The 18,324-nt window shown below is 41.3% G+C and overlaps 1 protein-coding gene across 2 annotated transcripts; it reads right to left on the reverse strand.

The window, feature by feature from the left end:
• Positions 1-755: 755 nt before the first annotated feature.
• espnla (espin like a) lies at positions 756-18,206 on the reverse strand. Of its 2 annotated transcripts, none has more exons than XM_071487199.1 (11): positions 17,406-18,206; positions 16,560-16,750; positions 12,881-13,067; positions 12,600-12,782; positions 12,338-12,469; positions 4,977-5,141; positions 4,747-4,879; positions 4,355-4,527; positions 4,097-4,261; positions 2,401-3,362; positions 756-1,292 (listed from the first exon to the last, which is right to left on the reverse strand). In XM_071487199.1, the coding sequence occupies exons 1-11, from the start codon at positions 17,697-17,699 to the stop codon at positions 761-763; spliced, it is 3,117 nt and encodes a 1,038-aa protein (XP_071343300.1). In that variant the 5' UTR covers positions 17,700-18,206; the 3' UTR covers positions 756-760. The 2 variants fall into 2 exon arrangements, with proteins under 2 accessions (XP_071343300.1, XP_071343301.1); XM_071487200.1 differs by having other exon boundaries at positions 17,201-17,527.
• Between the last annotated feature and the right edge of the window lie 118 nt (positions 18,207-18,324).

Consider the following 18,324-nt stretch of genomic DNA (forward strand, 5'->3'; position numbering starts at 1 on the left):
CAATGATTTTTAATGTTACAACTAATTAACAATACAGCCTTGACAGACATATAGTATGTAGTCCACATGGGGTTAAGATACTGTCTATGAGGTTTTACTCAAGGTGCCTTAAAAAGGTAAGAAATTAAAGGAGATGTGATATAAAATGAATTAAAGTCTGCAGAATATGGTAATAATCAAATATTCAAGGAATCTGTGTTATGATTTATTTTGTAGTATTATTTAAATTGGTGCGCTTCCTGTCTGACCGTGGATCCTAAGCTTTCTTAATAATATTTACCATAAATGCTCTATTACTAAAGGAAAAAAAAAGCTTTCATTAAACTCAAAACACACTAGTTAGGGCTGGGTATGGTTTGAAATTTGCTGATACCATTGCCAGTTTGATACCTGAGTTTCAAAACCAGTACCAAAATATCAAAATATCCTAGTACAATAAACATGTTTCTTTTTTTACAAATATTTTTTTTAAAAATTAACAAAGTCTAAACTCCTGGAATTCATTGATGTTTAATGTTTAACACAATAAAACACAGTATAAAATTAACAAAATTATGATTCAAATTAGGCAGTATCTGATCAAAGAAGTAAACAAGGCTACGAATCTGGCTGAGCAGTCAGTGTCAGCTTTCAGTATTTGACAATTCCTACAGACAACTCAGTTCACAATTCAAAATGTATTTCGGTTTGATACCCAGCCCTAATGTCATCTACCTACAAAGCATACAAAAATATCCCAAAATAAAAATGACACAAGCAACTACTCAAAATCAAAAATCTCTGCCTCCTTCTCTTTCCAAAATGCAAAACTACGGTCAATGTATTTGCAAATCTCTTCGTTGCTAAAACTGGAAATGTCAGTGCCACTGTAAAGCTTCCCCTCATCAGGCGTAGGTGTTTGTACAATGACTTTAGGGACCTGTCTAACCTCTGGGAGGCTATGTTTAACCACCTCTGCAGTGCTTTCAGACTGACTCACAGTGTTTCCAAAGAACTTTACTTTAATGTCCTCAAAGCCGTCCTTCCACTCACGGTTTCCAGCCTCAATGTCCTGTATGACAGCCTTATGAAAGTCTCTGACCATCTCCCAGGGGAAGCTCCCAACATGATCGAACACCTCAAAACACAGAAGGTGCCTCATTTTTCGTTCATCCACAGGCAGCTCCAACTCCAGGATGTGAAAGTATCCCAGCATGAAGAGATCCAGGGTCAAGTTGTCATACTCCACAGGCACACCATCCAGACGAGGTAGGAACTGCTCTGGGGAGTAGAGGGCTTGCTGCCTGTGGAGCCTGTGGATAACACTGCATGGTTATTCAAGGTGTGATTACACTGTGGCTGCCACTAAACATTATTTTCATTATGGATTAGTCAAATATATTAATTCATCTATCAATCATAAAATATGAAAAATTTTCCATTAATGTTTTCCAGAACCCAAAAAAAAGATTTCATATTGCTTGTTTTTTTAATGACAAATTATCCACAGTGCAGAGATATTTAATTAAAAATACTATAAAAGAAAAAGGCTCCAAACCTCACATTTTGAGTGAAATGTCTCAATACTGGATGGATTGTCTTGAAATGTGGCACAAACATCAAGGTGAATGTAAAGATTTTGGTGATTCCATCACTTTTCTAGTGTCACCATGAAGTCAAATCCATTTCTGCCTATTTTGTTTATACTTTGATTAATGACCAAGAAGTAACGACACTGCCTCAGCCCCAGCTGTAGTAGCTAACACGCTAAACTAAGATGATGAGCATGGTAGACAGATTAATCAGTATGCTAATATTATGACTGTGGGCATGCTAGCACGCTTAGGTTAGCACTTTGCTCAGAGAGTTGAGCATGGGTGTAAACACTTGGTCGTGCTCCTTGAAAAATGATCCAGGTGTTTAGCTAGATGAATATTTGCTAAAACTTTCTTTACCAGCAAGTTACTTGCCAACTTTGTCTGCTTTCCATTGCTAAACATGTAGCATACAGCCGATTAAGCAGGACTTTGAAAGGTGTTGATGAAAGCGGCGAGACTCAACAAAAAGAGTACATGTGAAGGCGCTGAAATCGTAACAATTAGCTAAAACAGGCTAAGAGCTCCATAGAAACAACAAGGGTGGGGGCAAAGCTGTTTGTCTTTCTAGCAACAGGACACCTTAAAAATGATGGTATTATGGCAACTTTATGAAGGGGTTGGCTGTTGCTAGAACTGTGAAGGTTGTCAGTTGTTCCCTTTGGATGTTTGTGTTACTGGATAAACTTTGGGTAATTTGACATAATCACTGATCAACTTCTTATGAACATTTACATACGAAGCTAGTAGTTTCACTAGTGCAGTCTGAAGACGTCAACCCACTGACCCACATGATAGTAAGTTATAAAAAGTCATGCAGCCCTACCTGCGTATCTGTCTGGACGGGACACTGGAGATCATGCTCCTCCAGTTTCCCAGCATCTTATTGACAGCACTCCTCTGCTTGAAGAAATGTCCCAGTGAACTGTTCATCATCTTTGACTGGGCGCTCTCCACGCTGCCTCTACGATCTGACACAGATTTGTCACCCATCCCCGGGCCGCCGCCACTCATCTTCCTCTCCGCTGCATCCTTGCTCTTCAGTGTCACAGTGTAGGCAGATTTCTTCCAGTGGCCTAAGAACAGAACAACTATACGCTCTTTTCTAAGGCTGGTGGTCTCAAGAACATCTGCAACATTTTCATCATAGTCAATGCCGGAGTCACTGTTCTGGTCTGTTTCTTGGGCTGGATTCAAGTCTTTAGGCTGTTTGTCTGACTCTGAGGCCTCAAGCTGTGTGGAAGAACTTATCATGACAGCCTCCTCCTCTGGCTCATCTGACAAAGGTGAGTTCTGTGTCTCAAAATTAGACTTCAGAGTCCTCACAGACACTCCAAACTGATGGATTTCATCCTCTATCCTCTCCCTGCGTCCTCTGGTGGAGTTCTGTCTGTCTGGGGTCTGAGAGAACACTGTGATCAGGTCGGTGTTGGGCATCTTGCAGTAGGGCTGGTCTGTCAGGTTGGTCATGAGCAGAGACATGCTCTTTACGATGCCTGAGATCCGGCCGCACCACACAGGTAGAGGAACCTGACTTGTGAAGTTTCTGAACTGCGTGTTGACGGTGATGTTGACTATGGGTGCTGGCAGGATGTGCCTGAGCTCCTCAGCTAGACGAGCCAGCTCCAGCTCGTAGCCCTCACAGTTCCTCTGCATGGAGACGTTGGCAATCTGCTGCTCCAGATAGATGAGGTCATCTTCAGTCAGCAGCTCACCAGAGGGCCCCAGGATGGCATTATGGGCTTGGGAGTACCTCCAGCTGACTTTGGCATATCTGTTCCCATTTTCCTGTAAGAGAAGGCAGATAAAAATACAGCAAGTCATATTTAAAGTTTTTTTTAACATTTCAAATGGCTTTGACACAGAAGAAAAAAGAATTATGATACAGTAAAACTGTGATCCAAACCGCATTCAAACCTCAGAAATGTGACTTGACTCGCAATGTGTTCAGTGATTTGTTATATGCAATTAAAAGTAAACGATGGTAAAAGTGTTTTTTAGTGATGCTGATTTAGAATAGCATCACAAACTCCACAGGCCACAGTTCTTGCTCTACTAACTGTGTTCTGCTTAGGCTCCATAAGGAGATGATGTCATCTTCAGTAAGCTGCACAAGATTTTTCTAGGGCTGCACATACAAATTATTTTCATTATTTCTCAATTAATTGATCATTAATTGTCTATAATTGCCTGAATGTTTCCTGCATATTCAAAGTGCATATTTTGTCCAGCCAACAGTGAGTCAAATGATTAATTGATCATCAAATAGGTGGAAATTAACTTCCTATCAATTGACAAAGTACTTAACTGACTAAAAACACCACTCCCTGAGCTTTCTTGGTTTATGTTTTTTTAACCCAAAAAAAACTTTGACTATCTGCCAAAACTAGTTCTGGTGAGAAATGGGCCATGCAGCTGCAGAATCATGTCTAATTTTCTATCTCTGAATACATTTGTAAAATTTAGATACATGTAGAAAGATTAGTACATTAATAATCCCACCATCTTTAGAAAAACATTACCTTCCTCCTCTGATCCTCCTCATCCAGCAGCCTGGCCTGCAGCTGTCTCACCATGACTTGCCTCTTCCACTCAGCGATGGGACGGCCTCTCTCATCATGGGTGGGCACCAGGTAGTCGATGTCCGACAGGTTGGCCTCCTCAGTGGGCAGAACTACCATCTTATTCTGCAGAGGACACAGCAATTGTATCATAGTTATCAGCATTTTAGCTGAGGAAAGAAAGGATGTACAAAATAGGGAAGCGTATTGTTTGCTTACTGCCTGTCCAGTGAAGACTCCTGATATCCCTGATTGCTTCAAAGATTGAATAGACTTCATGTCCCCAAGAAGTTTTCTCCCAGCCAGGAGGTTTGCATCAGGCAACATCGTCTTATCAGCAGAGACAGTTATCTCACTCCCAGCTGCCTTGTGCTGATTGAAACCTTTAATAACTGAAATACAAATCATAGTGACTCTGTCTTACTCATTTCGATGTAGTTTAATAACACATTTTCTTCCCACTGAGCAGTGACTTACAGTAAGCACTAAATTCTCTGAATACAGTTTGTTGCTTGTCTAAAGTAATTCAAGTTATTATAATATTACTTATAAAATTACTTATAATATAAGTAATTTAAATTAAATTAGATAAACAGAAATGTTCCTCTCACCAGATGCTGCGATCTGAACCTGCTCTATTCTGTTGACAGTGGTTTTCTCTGGCTCGGCAGGTGTGGACGAGGCTGGAGGTGAAGGAGGTGCAGGAGGATATCTGGCCTGCGGCGACTCCTCACTCTCAGGTTGCTAGTTTGGAAAACAAAGAAATACAGCACATTTTCCTCGGGTTATAATATGAAATAGAAACATGGTAAAAAAAAAAAAAACTCATCTCAGGGTTTACCTTTAAACTATCCATGGGTGTGTTATTGCTGTGACTGTCACTGCATGTGTCAGTCAGGCAGCCGTAGTAGTCGTCCCTGCTGCGCTGCAACAACACAGTCGGCCTTACCCTCTCTTCTGCCTCCACTGGAGAGATGACCTCTATGGGCTTCTCTGCACAAAGCGCCTGCAAATATCACAGTCACAGTTAATACTGCCTAAGACCTTTGAATAGGCACGGGACGATATGAAAATTTCATGTCCCCTGGCCAAAATAATTGCGATTCACAATATTATTGCGATAATCATGAAAATTTGCTTTAACCTCTTAAAATGGCTCTAAAACATACTGAAATCACTTCACCTTACATTTTGGTAAGAAAGAAATACTTGTATTGCATCACAGATAGGACACATCTTTATTTAGTGAACATCCTTTTTAAATCATAAGGTCCCCCAGTATAAATAGAGGAAAATAAATACAGATAAATAAACAGAGACACTGTGTGTCTCTGTTTTTTATCACATAATAATTCTTGTATTTTTTCAATCAGGCTCTATTTTTCACTTACAGTCAAAATACAACTGGCATTATGGCATAGAGTCAAAACTACTTTGGACATCAAATACTACTGCTAGCCTTGTGGCATAGAGAATGAGATGTGTCAAACCCTGGTCCTTGGTTGGCAAACTAGACAACATTTTAAAGTCACTCATGTGAGGATATAAATAATTATCCAAATGATGTAAATTCACCATGATCAACTTATTTTGAGTGTTTTTTATTGCGATGCAAGATAAAATCGTGCATCATCCCATCCTGTAACAAAGTAAGGTCTTGACCTTACCCTGTAAAGTGCCTTGAGATAATGTATATTATGATTTGGCGCTATACAAATAAAATTGAATTGAATTGAATTGAATCCCTACCTTAGAAGACCAAAAATGATTAAATTTATAACTTAAGGTAACATCAAGAGGTTTCAGCTGACATATCGCAAAAGTAGAAGCAATTATAGGATTTTTTTTCCATTGTGAAAAACAAAGGCTCACTAAACTGAGTTTCCTATTAGAAAATGCATACTCCAACAGATGATGTGTTCTTAAAACTCTTCACACAATCAACATAATCACATACTGATGTCTAAAAAGAAAATACCTCTATCACGGCTCTATATCTGTCCTGTCACTGACATTAGGTCACATCACATCTCACCTGACATCCTCCCTGCTCAGACACCTCAGATAAAATCATTTGTGTGACAAACCCAACCTTGGTGTGACAGCAGTGACACCTTGACATTTCTGTTTGTAAATTTTCCAATGGAGAAAAAAAATCTCACTTTCTGGAAGAGAGACATCGACATGACTGGATGGGCTTGGATCCCCTCCTGAACTGCTACACTGAGGTCTGATGGACCATTTTCCAGGATGACAGTGAAACAAAGTTGGACACCTGTTGTTCCTTCATAGATTTTTCCCAACTATCATTCAAACACCTTTACAATGAAGCTGCTTCTCCTACTCTCTTCTAATTTTTTAGGAAACCTCAGGTCTGTGAAATTAACGCTTTTCGTAGAGTCAAAAGTTTGGACTTCTCTTTATTCCCACAGTCAGAGAGACTCCACTGCAGAGGTTGTGTAAAATGTAAACTGTGTGAAAAGAGAGCTGTATTAAAAGATAAGTGAATGACTTTGCCTGTGCGGTCACTGCATCACTGAATTTCCAGCACAGTTGGCAGAAGTGCAAGAAAAAGAAGAAAAGAAGAAAAACTGTGAATGGGACCACAGAGAAGCCGTCATTTAATTCATCACTACATGTTTTTTTAGTACATTGACACCACAAATCTTGCATTAGTGTCACTTTTTACATTTTTTTACCCTTCAGGGCTTTACTCTCTGAGCATTGTACAATCTAACAATGCTGAACGTGAAAGCCTCCAGTCTCACTGCCACAATTCATCACTGATGTAAAAAGAGTCAAGTGAATATTGTACGGAAAAAACTGACCTGAGGAAACTTATTATCAGCCACGACGGTGTGACTGGTATTATTTTCACCTTGAGAGTCTGTGTGTGTGTGTGTGTGTGTGTGTGTGTGTGTGTGCCATCATGGCAGAATGTGCTCCCTGAGACACCTACTACAACTGCAGAGGTGATTATGAGTACTTTGAGAGGTGTTTATATGTCTGTCTAACTGTGGACAACTATACAAGACACAGTCACATAATGTAGTTAAGACTACTGAGCACTCAACATGTTGATGGGCGTCCTGAGTGGTGGGATCCCATCACAAGATGGTCTATAGTTTCCCTTAATTAGTTGTCAAAGACAATATTTGTCACCCAACACAGTAGTTCAGGTAAATGTAAAGGTAAGAACAGTCATATGTATTTGCTTCTGCCCAAAGGTAAGGACACACAGTACACGGTAGAAACAGGGCAGGTGTTGGAATAAACAGTTACCTCTGGAGGAGGTAGAACTGGGCAATGTAATCAACCACACAACAGCAGGGTAAATAGGTGTAAACGGAGTTTTGTCTACAGTATCTGGGGAATCTTTTCTCAACAAATAAGTGCAAGTTACATACACTAGGTTAAACATGGAAGTAAGAGATAGGTTGGCTTTACTTTTTAAAAGCAATCAAAATGTATATTACGCTGAGAAAACAATTCTTTAATTCTTACAAAAAAAGACATTTACAAATAAGACAAACAAAATTAGTTTTAATGTGTAAATGGAAACTAAGAGATGAAAATGTATCAAAGCCGGAGGACATGCAGTCTGAGAGACAAAGGAACAAAACAAGTGCGTGGGATAGTAAGCAACCTTGAATAATTGGCAGCTTTTCACACCACTCTAGGGAGGATGTAGGATGTATGGAAACATTTAGATCCCCTTTAATGAACCTGCATTGTCTTAATGCACTCCATGCAGAAAGCATATCAAATTCAGCTCTCCAAGGACATTATTAGTAACCAAAACATCAAAGGCAGCCCTAATATGCTGCTGCATGCTGTTGTGCTTTGCGTCCATGAGGTGGTCCTTGCCATTTCCTCTTACACTTTGATGTCGAACAGCACGAAATATGCTGTGACACTGCTCAGGCGGAGGAATAAACTTCCCCGAAGTTGTGCAATCCATAAATAGATAAACAAAAAGGGATGGGAAAATCGGAGAGGGAGCCTGATTCCTTTGTGACCCTTCTCGTAACAGTTCAATGTCCTAAAAGCTACAGTGAACCGGCCCTTGTGTGTGTGTGTTTAATTAGACCCAGTGGCCAGAGAGCATTTGGTTTTCATCAGCACCCCATCACAATTGCCACGCAGAAATAGATAGCCTAACCCTGTTTTTGGCCTGGATATGCTCTCCCTCTATCAAAGACCACAAAGACCCCGATCACTACAGATTAGGAGCCAAGAGTTAAGAAACAGCTACTCAGTGCTGTCTCATTGTCGGACATGCAACACCAGTAATCTGTGGTCCCTGTGGGTCGAGCCATGAGAGAGTTTCAGTATGTCAGAACACCGTGTGTATTTAAGAAACATGTCTTGTAATTCTGTGCTCTGGAATCAATCATGAAAACAACCTGCTTCCACGTGAAATATTCACGTTCTTGGTGATAAATTGCAACGTGGAATGTATACAGTGGGTGTACATTATACACAGAACACTACAGTGTAAATACATGTCCACTCACATGTTAAAATACTCTCAGGTTTCCTGCGTGGAGGTAAATACTGGTGAGGCTATTAACTGATGGACACAATGTTTTTGCCAACATTTACAGCTTTCTTTTTAAACTACTGTAGCTACTACTTTATACTACAATACTGTCATAACTGCTGGAGCATAAAGTCTATCTGGAAACAGTGCAAGATTCAAAAAAGGGGAAAAAAAAAAATCATGTCCAATTTGCAAAAATCAACAATGACAAGCTATAGTAAGGTCAAGATCCTGGAGTATTAGTCATGCCTAACCGTAAGAGGCCATAACTGATCAGAAAATAGGTCAAACACTGCCAGAAACAAAGACTCCTTTGCTGGTAGAAATGACAACACTTTCATTTTACAAAATAAATTACTCAACCTTTCCTGTAACTTACTTATTAACAAACGCTGAAAGAAAAATAAGGTAATAGAGCACCAAAAAGGAATAAAAACACACAAAGGTAGTATAACGAATGCAAAAGACGGTGTAAGTGATCAATAAACCAACCTAAAACTCACCAACCTTGACCTTGAACAAATTCTCCCAGTGCTCACTGGTGCGACAGTGAAACTCCAGAGGCACCGGCTGGTGCAGGTGCAGTCAGGTATCCGGAGCAGCCACTACCTGCTGAGGATGTGACGCTATCTTAAGATCACCCACCACTCGTTTGACACCATCATCAGCATCTCTGCCAGTGGCCAAGGGCCGCCAGGCAATAAACAATAAACTCTGATCGGAGAATGCTGTTAATAATTAAGAGAAAGGATAGGGTGGCCGGTAATGTCACTAATGCATGGACAAACCAATGGCCATGTCGTTGCACGAACGGAGCGGAAGACTTGTCAAAGCAGCTGGAAAAGAGACATTTTATCCACACACGTTCAGCTGAGTTTTCCACTTGGGACAATTGAACAGGAGAGGTTTTTTTTGTGGGGGGTGGACACAAAATTTGACACCGTAAGCCAAATGAATGACTTTGACTGTTAATGTGGAAAAGCTGACAACAACAAACAGAGTGCTGTGACAAACTATGGCCACTTTTTCCAGAATTTTATTGCTGAAGTCAGCAATAAAAGATTACAACAGAAAGGTGTTTGTATATACAAAGTAATCATTCCCCCTGTTCATACGGGCTGCGAAGAGATCCCTTTTCAAAGTACATTACTCACTTAATCTGCAGTTAACATGAGGTTTTAGCAGTCTACGTTACACAAATCAAATGGATATCTATCTATCTATCTATTTATCTATCTCTCTATCTATCTATCTATCTCTGTATCTACACACAAACACACACACACATACATATACAGTATATAATGATTTGAGAACAGTTCTCTTCAGGGCCACTACGTTGTTTTACACTTTATAATTGTAGATTGACCAGTTCATATTATTTGTATGGTCCCACCAAGAGTCCAAGATCCAATGATATCTGATATATTTCAGCTTAGAAACATTACTTAAATAAATAATCAATTATCAAAATAGTTAAAAGTAAATATATTTTACGATGATCAGGTAATCAATTAATGGACTAATTATTACAGATATAAATAGATTTTCACACCCTGGCATCACTTACTTTTAGAATTGAATATGTAAAGGGTATCAAAGTGTGTCTGAAGATCTGATGTAGATTTGATAGTAAAACTGTAAAATATATCTCAGTCTGTGATTAATATGTGAACACGCCAGTGAAATGCAGACAGACAGTCCAGCCAGTGTAAAAAAAAAAAAAAATAGAGCAAGAGCAGGTGTTTTGTTTCTCATTGCATAAAAAAACAACGCGGATATTTAGAGTATGTCCTAAAAAACCACAGTGATGGATGGGAACGGCAGTGTTTTCCTGCGTCCAAGTATTCTAAAAATACCCTCCTCAAACAGCAGTATCTTCGGCCTGATCGCCGTGAATGGGGAGCAAATGCGTGTGAAGTAAACCTCACGCCACACACTGTTTATTTGACTGCAGCTGTTCCTGAGAGGAGGAAGAGAGGCTGACAGCGCTGAACAAGTCCGGCCTTGTTGCGAGCGATCCAAACACGCAGCTCTCTCCGGTCAGTGTCTCAACCCAGCAGCGCTGTGCACACGTGAAACAGCACCAGAAATGTAATTACAGCAAGTCTGCTAGTACAGCTCATCTGTGGCTCAGCGGGTTTCCAAACGTTACATATAATACTCTGTTCTCCAAATATATCAGATCAATCAGCTGCTGCTGTGGGGTCTCTATCAGATGGCCCCTTTGTTCCCACCAAGCCCCAGTTTGTGTGTCCAACTCGTACATTGCCAAGAAACACAATACACCACTGTGTCGGCTACCAGCATTACACAAGGTGACAATCATAGCACTTCCAAGTCTCTGGAAAAAAAAAAAAAAAAAACATGACACACAATCAAACGTGTGGGTGAAGCCGGTGACATCCTGCTCTCCAAGTCCACAGAGGGATAGAGTTGCCGGCTCCAGGCATCAGGATGGTGAAAACGCTGAAACTTAAGCTTGTGGATCTCATAACGGGCTCAGCCCCCGGGCCCTCCACCTGAGCCGCGGGAGAGGGGTAACTGATAGGCCCTCAGCTGGCGGCGGCTCCGGCTGTGTTTGATGCCGCAGCGGCCCCTGCGCTAATTAGCTCTCCATTGTCGATGGGGAGGATTATTTCTGAAGGGGAGCTCAGCAGCCACGCCTCGCTGGCTCCCTGTCATCATCCTCTTCATGTATGAGTGCTGCTCTTCTTCGGTGACTTATTCATTGCTTCTAGTGGCCCACAGTGGGACGGTGAGAGGCCGCCGGAGGACAGCTGCACGGTTCAACACGTGTGCTGAGAGAGCGGCCCCCTATGGGCCCTTTCACTTCACAACATCCAGTGTTTACTACTTACAAGCAGCTCTGCAAGCCCAAATCTGAGTGTCCAGTAAATGCCTGTTATTGTACTGAATGTTGTGCTGATTTTATTATTGTACTTATTGTTTGTGAGTCACAGTGATGTGTTTTAACCAGCCTGTGAAGCCAAAGGCAAATTTCCACATCTGTAGACAATAAAGATTATTATTATTATTATTATTATTAATTGTAATCCTCTAAACACACTAACTACTTATCCTTTTGAAAGACAAACAAATAAATCACAATATAAGGTATCAGAGCAGGCTGTACACACCAGCATGACTGGCCAGTCGTTACTGCTTTGATCCCTGACTTGAACAGGCAACACCAGCACAAACAAGGTGTCAACACTAAAATATTCATCAATCACATTAAGCTGTGTCGTGCTTTCCACACAAAAGAGCCAATCTCTCGGTGGCAAACTGAGAAGGAAGAATCTCCTCCAGCACTTGTGGCATCATAGCTTGTAACGCCTTATTACACACAAAAGCCCATGGTCCTCCACTCTCAGAGCTCTTAAACTGAGAGCAAAACAATCAGGCTGAGTGGAAGAGAACAGGACAGGCTTGACCTGAATGAAATACATGTCGCAAATTAAGAAAATGATTCACTGAGGTTCCAAGATCTTCCAGATGTTTGCTGTTGACCGTTCTCCCCAAACTACCTGCAGCTTTGCTTTTCGTGCCAAGATAAACAGCTTGGCAAATGCTGACACACACACACACACACACAGAAAGAAAATAAGAAAAGTGCAAAAATAAAATATACTGTAGGTGAGAGAGAGAGAGCTTACGTTTTTCTCCATGGCACGGAGATATCTGGCACATTCATAGTGTCCGTTGTACTCTGCCAAGTCTGCTGCTGTGAACCCATCAATGTCTTGATCTGAGGGGTTCGCTTGATTGGCTAACAGGACTTTGCAGCACTGAAAGAGGGAACAGGATAATATGAGTAAAAGAAAAAAACAACAATATGCATCATTTAGTAATACAGCTTTTTTCAGGCAAGAAAAATAACAACAACAACCAGAGGAAAACTGAGGAGTTGTGACCAACCTCCAGCTCTCCATTCTCTGCAGCATCATGAAGAGGGGTCCCTCCCCAGTAGTCCCTAATGACCTTTGAACCCATGTGAAGCAGCCTCTCCAAGATGCAATAGTGCCCCCTGCTGGCAGCAAAGTGCAGAGCAGTCGCCCCCTCTCTGTCCTGACAGGACAGGCTGACATCAGTACAGCTCACCTGTTGGGAGTTGACGGAAAAAGATCGAAGGAAACAACAGGCTCAGGAAACACTTCACGAAGACATGACATCACATGGATGTGGATCCCTCTACTGACCAGCCACACCACCACAGCTTGGTGGCCCATATGAGAAGCAGCATGCAGGCAGGTCATGCCATCGTGAGCCCTCAGGTGGACGTCAGCCCCACAGTCCTTAACAAGATACTCCACCACGTGCAGGTGCCCCTCCTGGCAGGCCAGGTACAGCGGCGTAGCTCCGATACCTGTCTGGTGGTTCAAACAACTGTACAACAACACAGGTGCAGCATCAGTATCAGTCATTAACTGCTTATATGTGTCATCAGGATTCTATCTGATGTATCAGAGTTTGATATGAGGATGATTCATTTTGGTGGGAATTATATGAGTTTATTTTAGACTCAACAGGATGCGTCCGTTCAACTTGTTTTAACACATGGTGGTATAGTAGTGAAACAAGCACTGAAATAACACATTCAATTATATATATTTAAAACACAAGATACTGTACCTGTAAAAAACCCAATGGCACAATTTCCCTCATGGGATCAATAAAGTCAGTCAGTCAGTCAGTCAGTCCTGAACCTGAACAATGTAACACATGGGAAAACTTGAAAAATGCAGCCCTATTGTTAGTATTGGTAGTGATAGTGGCAGTAAAAAGACAAAAACCAAGTAAATCAAACTAAATTAAAGATAAAATAAAATAAAATAAAACTGATAACTCAGTTAAAAAACCATACTAGAGGATCTTTAATTCAGATTTATACTAGAATATAAAAGCACATAATAAAGTAAATTTAAAAATCGATACTCTACATTCAATCAGCTTAAGGTTAAAGTCTGTGAGGGTCTATGGGGTTCTTCAATCTCTGTGTTTAAACTGATCATCTCTGAAGCAGAATTCATACTGTAATGTTCTGTATGGTGACGCTCTCTGCAGCAGCAAGAGGTCCGCAGCAGAGATGCCAGAGTTTTTCTGGAGGGTTGTTATTTGTTTGAAACTGCCACTAAAAACCTGAGAAAATGCAACAGCTGGTGAACCGTGACACCACTGCTGTGACATCCCAGGAAGCTGGCTCTGTTCTGAGGTAACTTCATTTTTACAGAATTCCTCACCATGACAGGAATCAATCAATATTTGGAGTATATGTGCAGTACTCCGTGATGTAGATGGACACAGTAAAGTTAATATTAAATCCTGTAACAAAACAAAATCAGCATCTCATTGTTTGTTACCTTAGAACTCCTCAGTTGTTTTTTTTCTTTTTCTGTCTTTTATCTGTGGTGAAGAAACTTAGATCCCAAAACTTTTGACTCATTATCGTGTGAAAAGCCTGTTGGACACAGCAGGGCTGCAGTTACATTGACGCACATACTGTACTTCAACAACCACAAGGCTGACATGTGATCGACAGCGTCTGGGCATGTTTTATTCAGAGGTTACTGATGGTCACATGTGATATTCTGACCCCACCATGCGTCATGCAAATTACAGATATACTCTCCTGTAACAAGGAGATGAAGCAGGAAGACCAACATGTCTTTATCTAGTTCTTACTGAGTGCCACTGTCTCAGGTTTAGGAGATGGAACAGAGATGGGATCCATTCAGAAGGTGTAGCTGTGTGTGTGTGTGTGTGTGTGTGTACTTGTACTTGCTACATAGTAAGGACCCAAAAAAGCATTTTACCAACAGAGTGAGGACATTTTGGGAAAGTGAGGACATTTTGGCCGGTCCTCACTTTTTGAGACACCTTCAAATCACATTTTGAGGGTTAAGACTTGGTTTTAGAGTTATGGTTAGAATTAGGTTTAGGTTTAGGTTGGGGTTAGGGTTAGGGTTAGGCACTCAGTTGTGATGGTTAAGGTTAGGGTAAGGGGCTAGGGAGTGCTTTATATCAATGAGTGTCCTCACAAAGATAGAAGTACAAGTATGTGTGTGTGCGTGTGTGTGTGTGTGTGTGTGTGTGTGTGTGTGTGTGCGCGCATGCGTGCATGTGGGTGTATTATGGGGTAAAATAAGAACAGAAAACAAGCTTGTTGGGGTGCCTTGGTGGCTCACCTGGTAGAGCGCATACCATTAAGGCTTAGTCCTACCCGCAGTGGCCCTGGGTTCGAACCTGACCCGCGGCCCTTTGCTGCATGTCATCCCCTGACTTTCCTGTCACTCCCTCACTGACCTATCCAATAAAGGCATTAAAAAGGCCAAAGAAAACAAGTTTGTTTAAGTTGTGTAATTTTATTTGACCCACTGTTACTGTGACAATGTATGACTTCTTCTGTGCTGGTGATGAGGAGCAGATCATCTGCTTCATCAGTTATAGTGGAAATAGGTCAGCCTGATCAGGTCCTCTAAACTAGTGATTTTCAACCTTGAGTACTTGTAACCTAGAAGATACTTCTGCAGTTACCAGCAGGCAAAACATAAAAACAAAACAGAAATTATGATTTGATTTACAAAAAAAAAAAAAAATCAACATGTTTCCTAAAATAAATCCCAAAAATGTATTTAAGTTGGTGTATCTATCACACTAGAAAATCTAAGCAATGACGGAATATTGTATTAATGTTTCTATTCCATATTCTTTGAAAGCTTTGTGTCAGTCTCGTTCACCACGTGGCAGCAGTTGGTACTTCCTAGTTCCAGGCTGAGAAGGTAAAAAGCTGCTCACTGGTCTAGCAGTGAGTGAGTTGCTGGCACTATGCTGTGAGCTAGTGAGTTTTTTTCTTTTCAAAATGATTAACCCAACTTGCTGAACTTGCCATGGTTTGTGTTTTGCCTTTGTTCCATGAACTCTATTGTGGATAAACCACATGGGGTCGGCTTCTTCAACATTCCCTTTAAAGTTATTCAGTGCCACACAACATTTAGTGGCCTTTAAATGGGATGAAAACACAGTCAGACAGTTGGTGTCAGAACAATAAATAAAACATTTTTGACATTCAGATTCAGCTGTTACAAAGAAAATCCATTATCAAATCTGCTGTTAGTTCTTCAGCAGTCTTTCCAAGAACAGCTGAAAGTGGAAAATCATGCCTCTGGCTCTGCGGAGCTGCGCTTGAGCTAAATCCTAACATCAACACGATAACATGCTACTGTGATAATGATGGCGTGTTGATGTTTAGTAGGTATAGTGTTTATCATTTTCACTGTGCTGGTTTCAAATATTAACATGTAAATATTTGCTAAGCACTAAACACACAGTACAACTGAGACTGTTGGAAATATAATTGGGATGAAGTCAGAAACCAAAGAATTGAACAAAGTGAAATTGATGATGGTGTTAGATGAAGAGTCTGATTACCAAACTTATTATGTGTATCGAATTTCACAATCCATCCATTAATCCATTAAATCCATCTAATAGTTTTTGAGCTACTTCAATAAAGAACTAAAGGGTGAACCTCATGGTGGTTATTATTATTATTATTATTATTATTATTATTATTATTATAGCTCATATTCTTACTTGTACGGGTATCTGTTTATCTTGAATGTAAGTGGCTGGAATACTTCAATTTCCTAAATAAAATCTTATATTATGTCATCACTTTAATATCTTCACACAGTGGATATGTTTACCAAGTTTTGTGTCGTTCCATGTTGGAGATGTTGAGATATTTGACAGCATAAGTGAAAACTTTGACCTGTTTTAATTTATCCTCTAGGGACCTTAAATATCAGTTGTCAGATTTCATGGCAATCAATCTGATATTTGTCAATGTCAGTATTGGGATACCACCAGTGAACTCACCCGGGCGCCTGCTGGACGAGTAGTTTTAAACAGGTGAGGTCCCCTTTGGCTGCAGCGTAGTGAGCAGGAACTGCTCCACAGTTTGTCTCCACCACTGCCACTCCTCCAACGGAAAGCAGCCACTTAATGACCTCCACACAACCAAACCGAGCGGCGAGGTGGAGGGCTGTGGCACCAGCAGCATCCCTATCCTGTAACACATTCACAGAGCCAGGAGTCAGATGGAGAAAGATGTAGACGAATCCAACTCGACTACACTTGTTTATCGAAAGACATCAAAGGGGCTTCATTACTCACACATACAAATAACATTTGTTTTCCAAAGGTACAGTAGAGATCCTCCTGAGCACTATCACTTAGGACATTTGGTAGTCTCTATTAATAGTAAGAAACAAAAAGATGAAACCTCAGATGTTTTCTTTCATTTCAGGCAGGATTCTGTAAATTGAATCATAATGCTGTCGTCCACTTTTGAGAAACAAGAGATCTAGGTACTTAACTAATAGCCAAGTTTAGTGGGAGCTCCTCTCAAGCATCTGGACGTAATTACTCTTGCTACATAATACTAATGGATACTCAGTAAGTCAACACCATATGATGTAATCAGCTGGTAATACATCTGAAAAGGTAATGTACAGTACCTTTTACAACTGCAGTGACGTAACTGCTCTCTGGGATCAGTTAGATGACCATCTGAAGCCGTCAGCTGAATTTCGACTGACACACCACGGAGTCAGTAGAAATTAGCAGGAAAGCTGGACACGTGGCATCTCTCCAAGGCATCTGAGCTATCAGGGTAGGTTTCGCTCTCCCTGTGCAGCAATTGCTCTCAGTGGATAAACTTACCTCAATGTTGCAGCCTCCTTGGTCCACCAGCCACTGCAGCTCCCGGATGTGGCCAGTAGCTGCCGCATCATGTGCTGGTGTGGCCCTGTTCAAGGCCCGGGGATCAGCTGCCAGACCCAGCTCTCCCACCAGGTACTGCAGGCACTCCAGGCGTCCGCACCTGGCTGCGTGGTGCACTGGGCTGGCACCTTGAGCATCACTGATGGCTGGTGAGAGGTGACCAGAAGATGCTAGCTCTCTCAGGGTTGCAAGATCCCCTGCTCGAGCCGCCTGGAGGGCCCGATGAAGCACCATCCCTGGCTGCTATGAGTAGGTTATGGCACACAGATCAAGCTCGCTGGAGCTGTTTGGATCCCAGCAGGTTACCAACATGTTTTCACATGGACAAACTCCCATACAATAACAAAAAACTCATGCACTCATTGCCTCCACCCGAGCCAGGAAAGTGACACCCTAGCAGCAGCCAGCTGGCCAGCATGGCCGCCGGGGTAGAGAGGAGGGGGTTAGAGCCAACGAGATAGAAAGGTAATGAAAGACGGGTGGAGACGCAGCACTCGTGGCCCCCTGCTCTCCTTTGTGTGGCAGCGACCATATGCTGGCACCCGCACCCACGCTTCACTGGAGATGGGGGAGCTCAGGCAGCACGGAAACTTAAGTAATGGGAGAAGTCAGAGCCAAGGCACGGTGGATCACAATGAGTGTTATTTTTTACAAGTATTTAAAAAATTAATCTGAGTGGGGATGAGTTAAAGGCTGATGAATTTCCAACATTATAATCAACATAGAATATTTCATGGTTGATTAGATCAGTGATTTTTTTTTTTTTTTGTATATGTTAATATTTAATTTCAATAACACTCATACATCCTGACTCCAATTAGCTGATTAGCTACTCACATGACGTGATGGAAGCTGAGTA

Source organism: Trachinotus anak, unplaced genomic scaffold, assembly GCF_046630095.1.
Source record: "Trachinotus anak isolate AG129_WGS33_773 ecotype Australia unplaced genomic scaffold, CSIRO_AGI_Tana_v1 ptg000010l, whole genome shotgun sequence".
Lineage (NCBI taxonomy): Eukaryota > Metazoa > Chordata > Actinopteri > Carangiformes > Carangidae > Trachinotus > Trachinotus anak.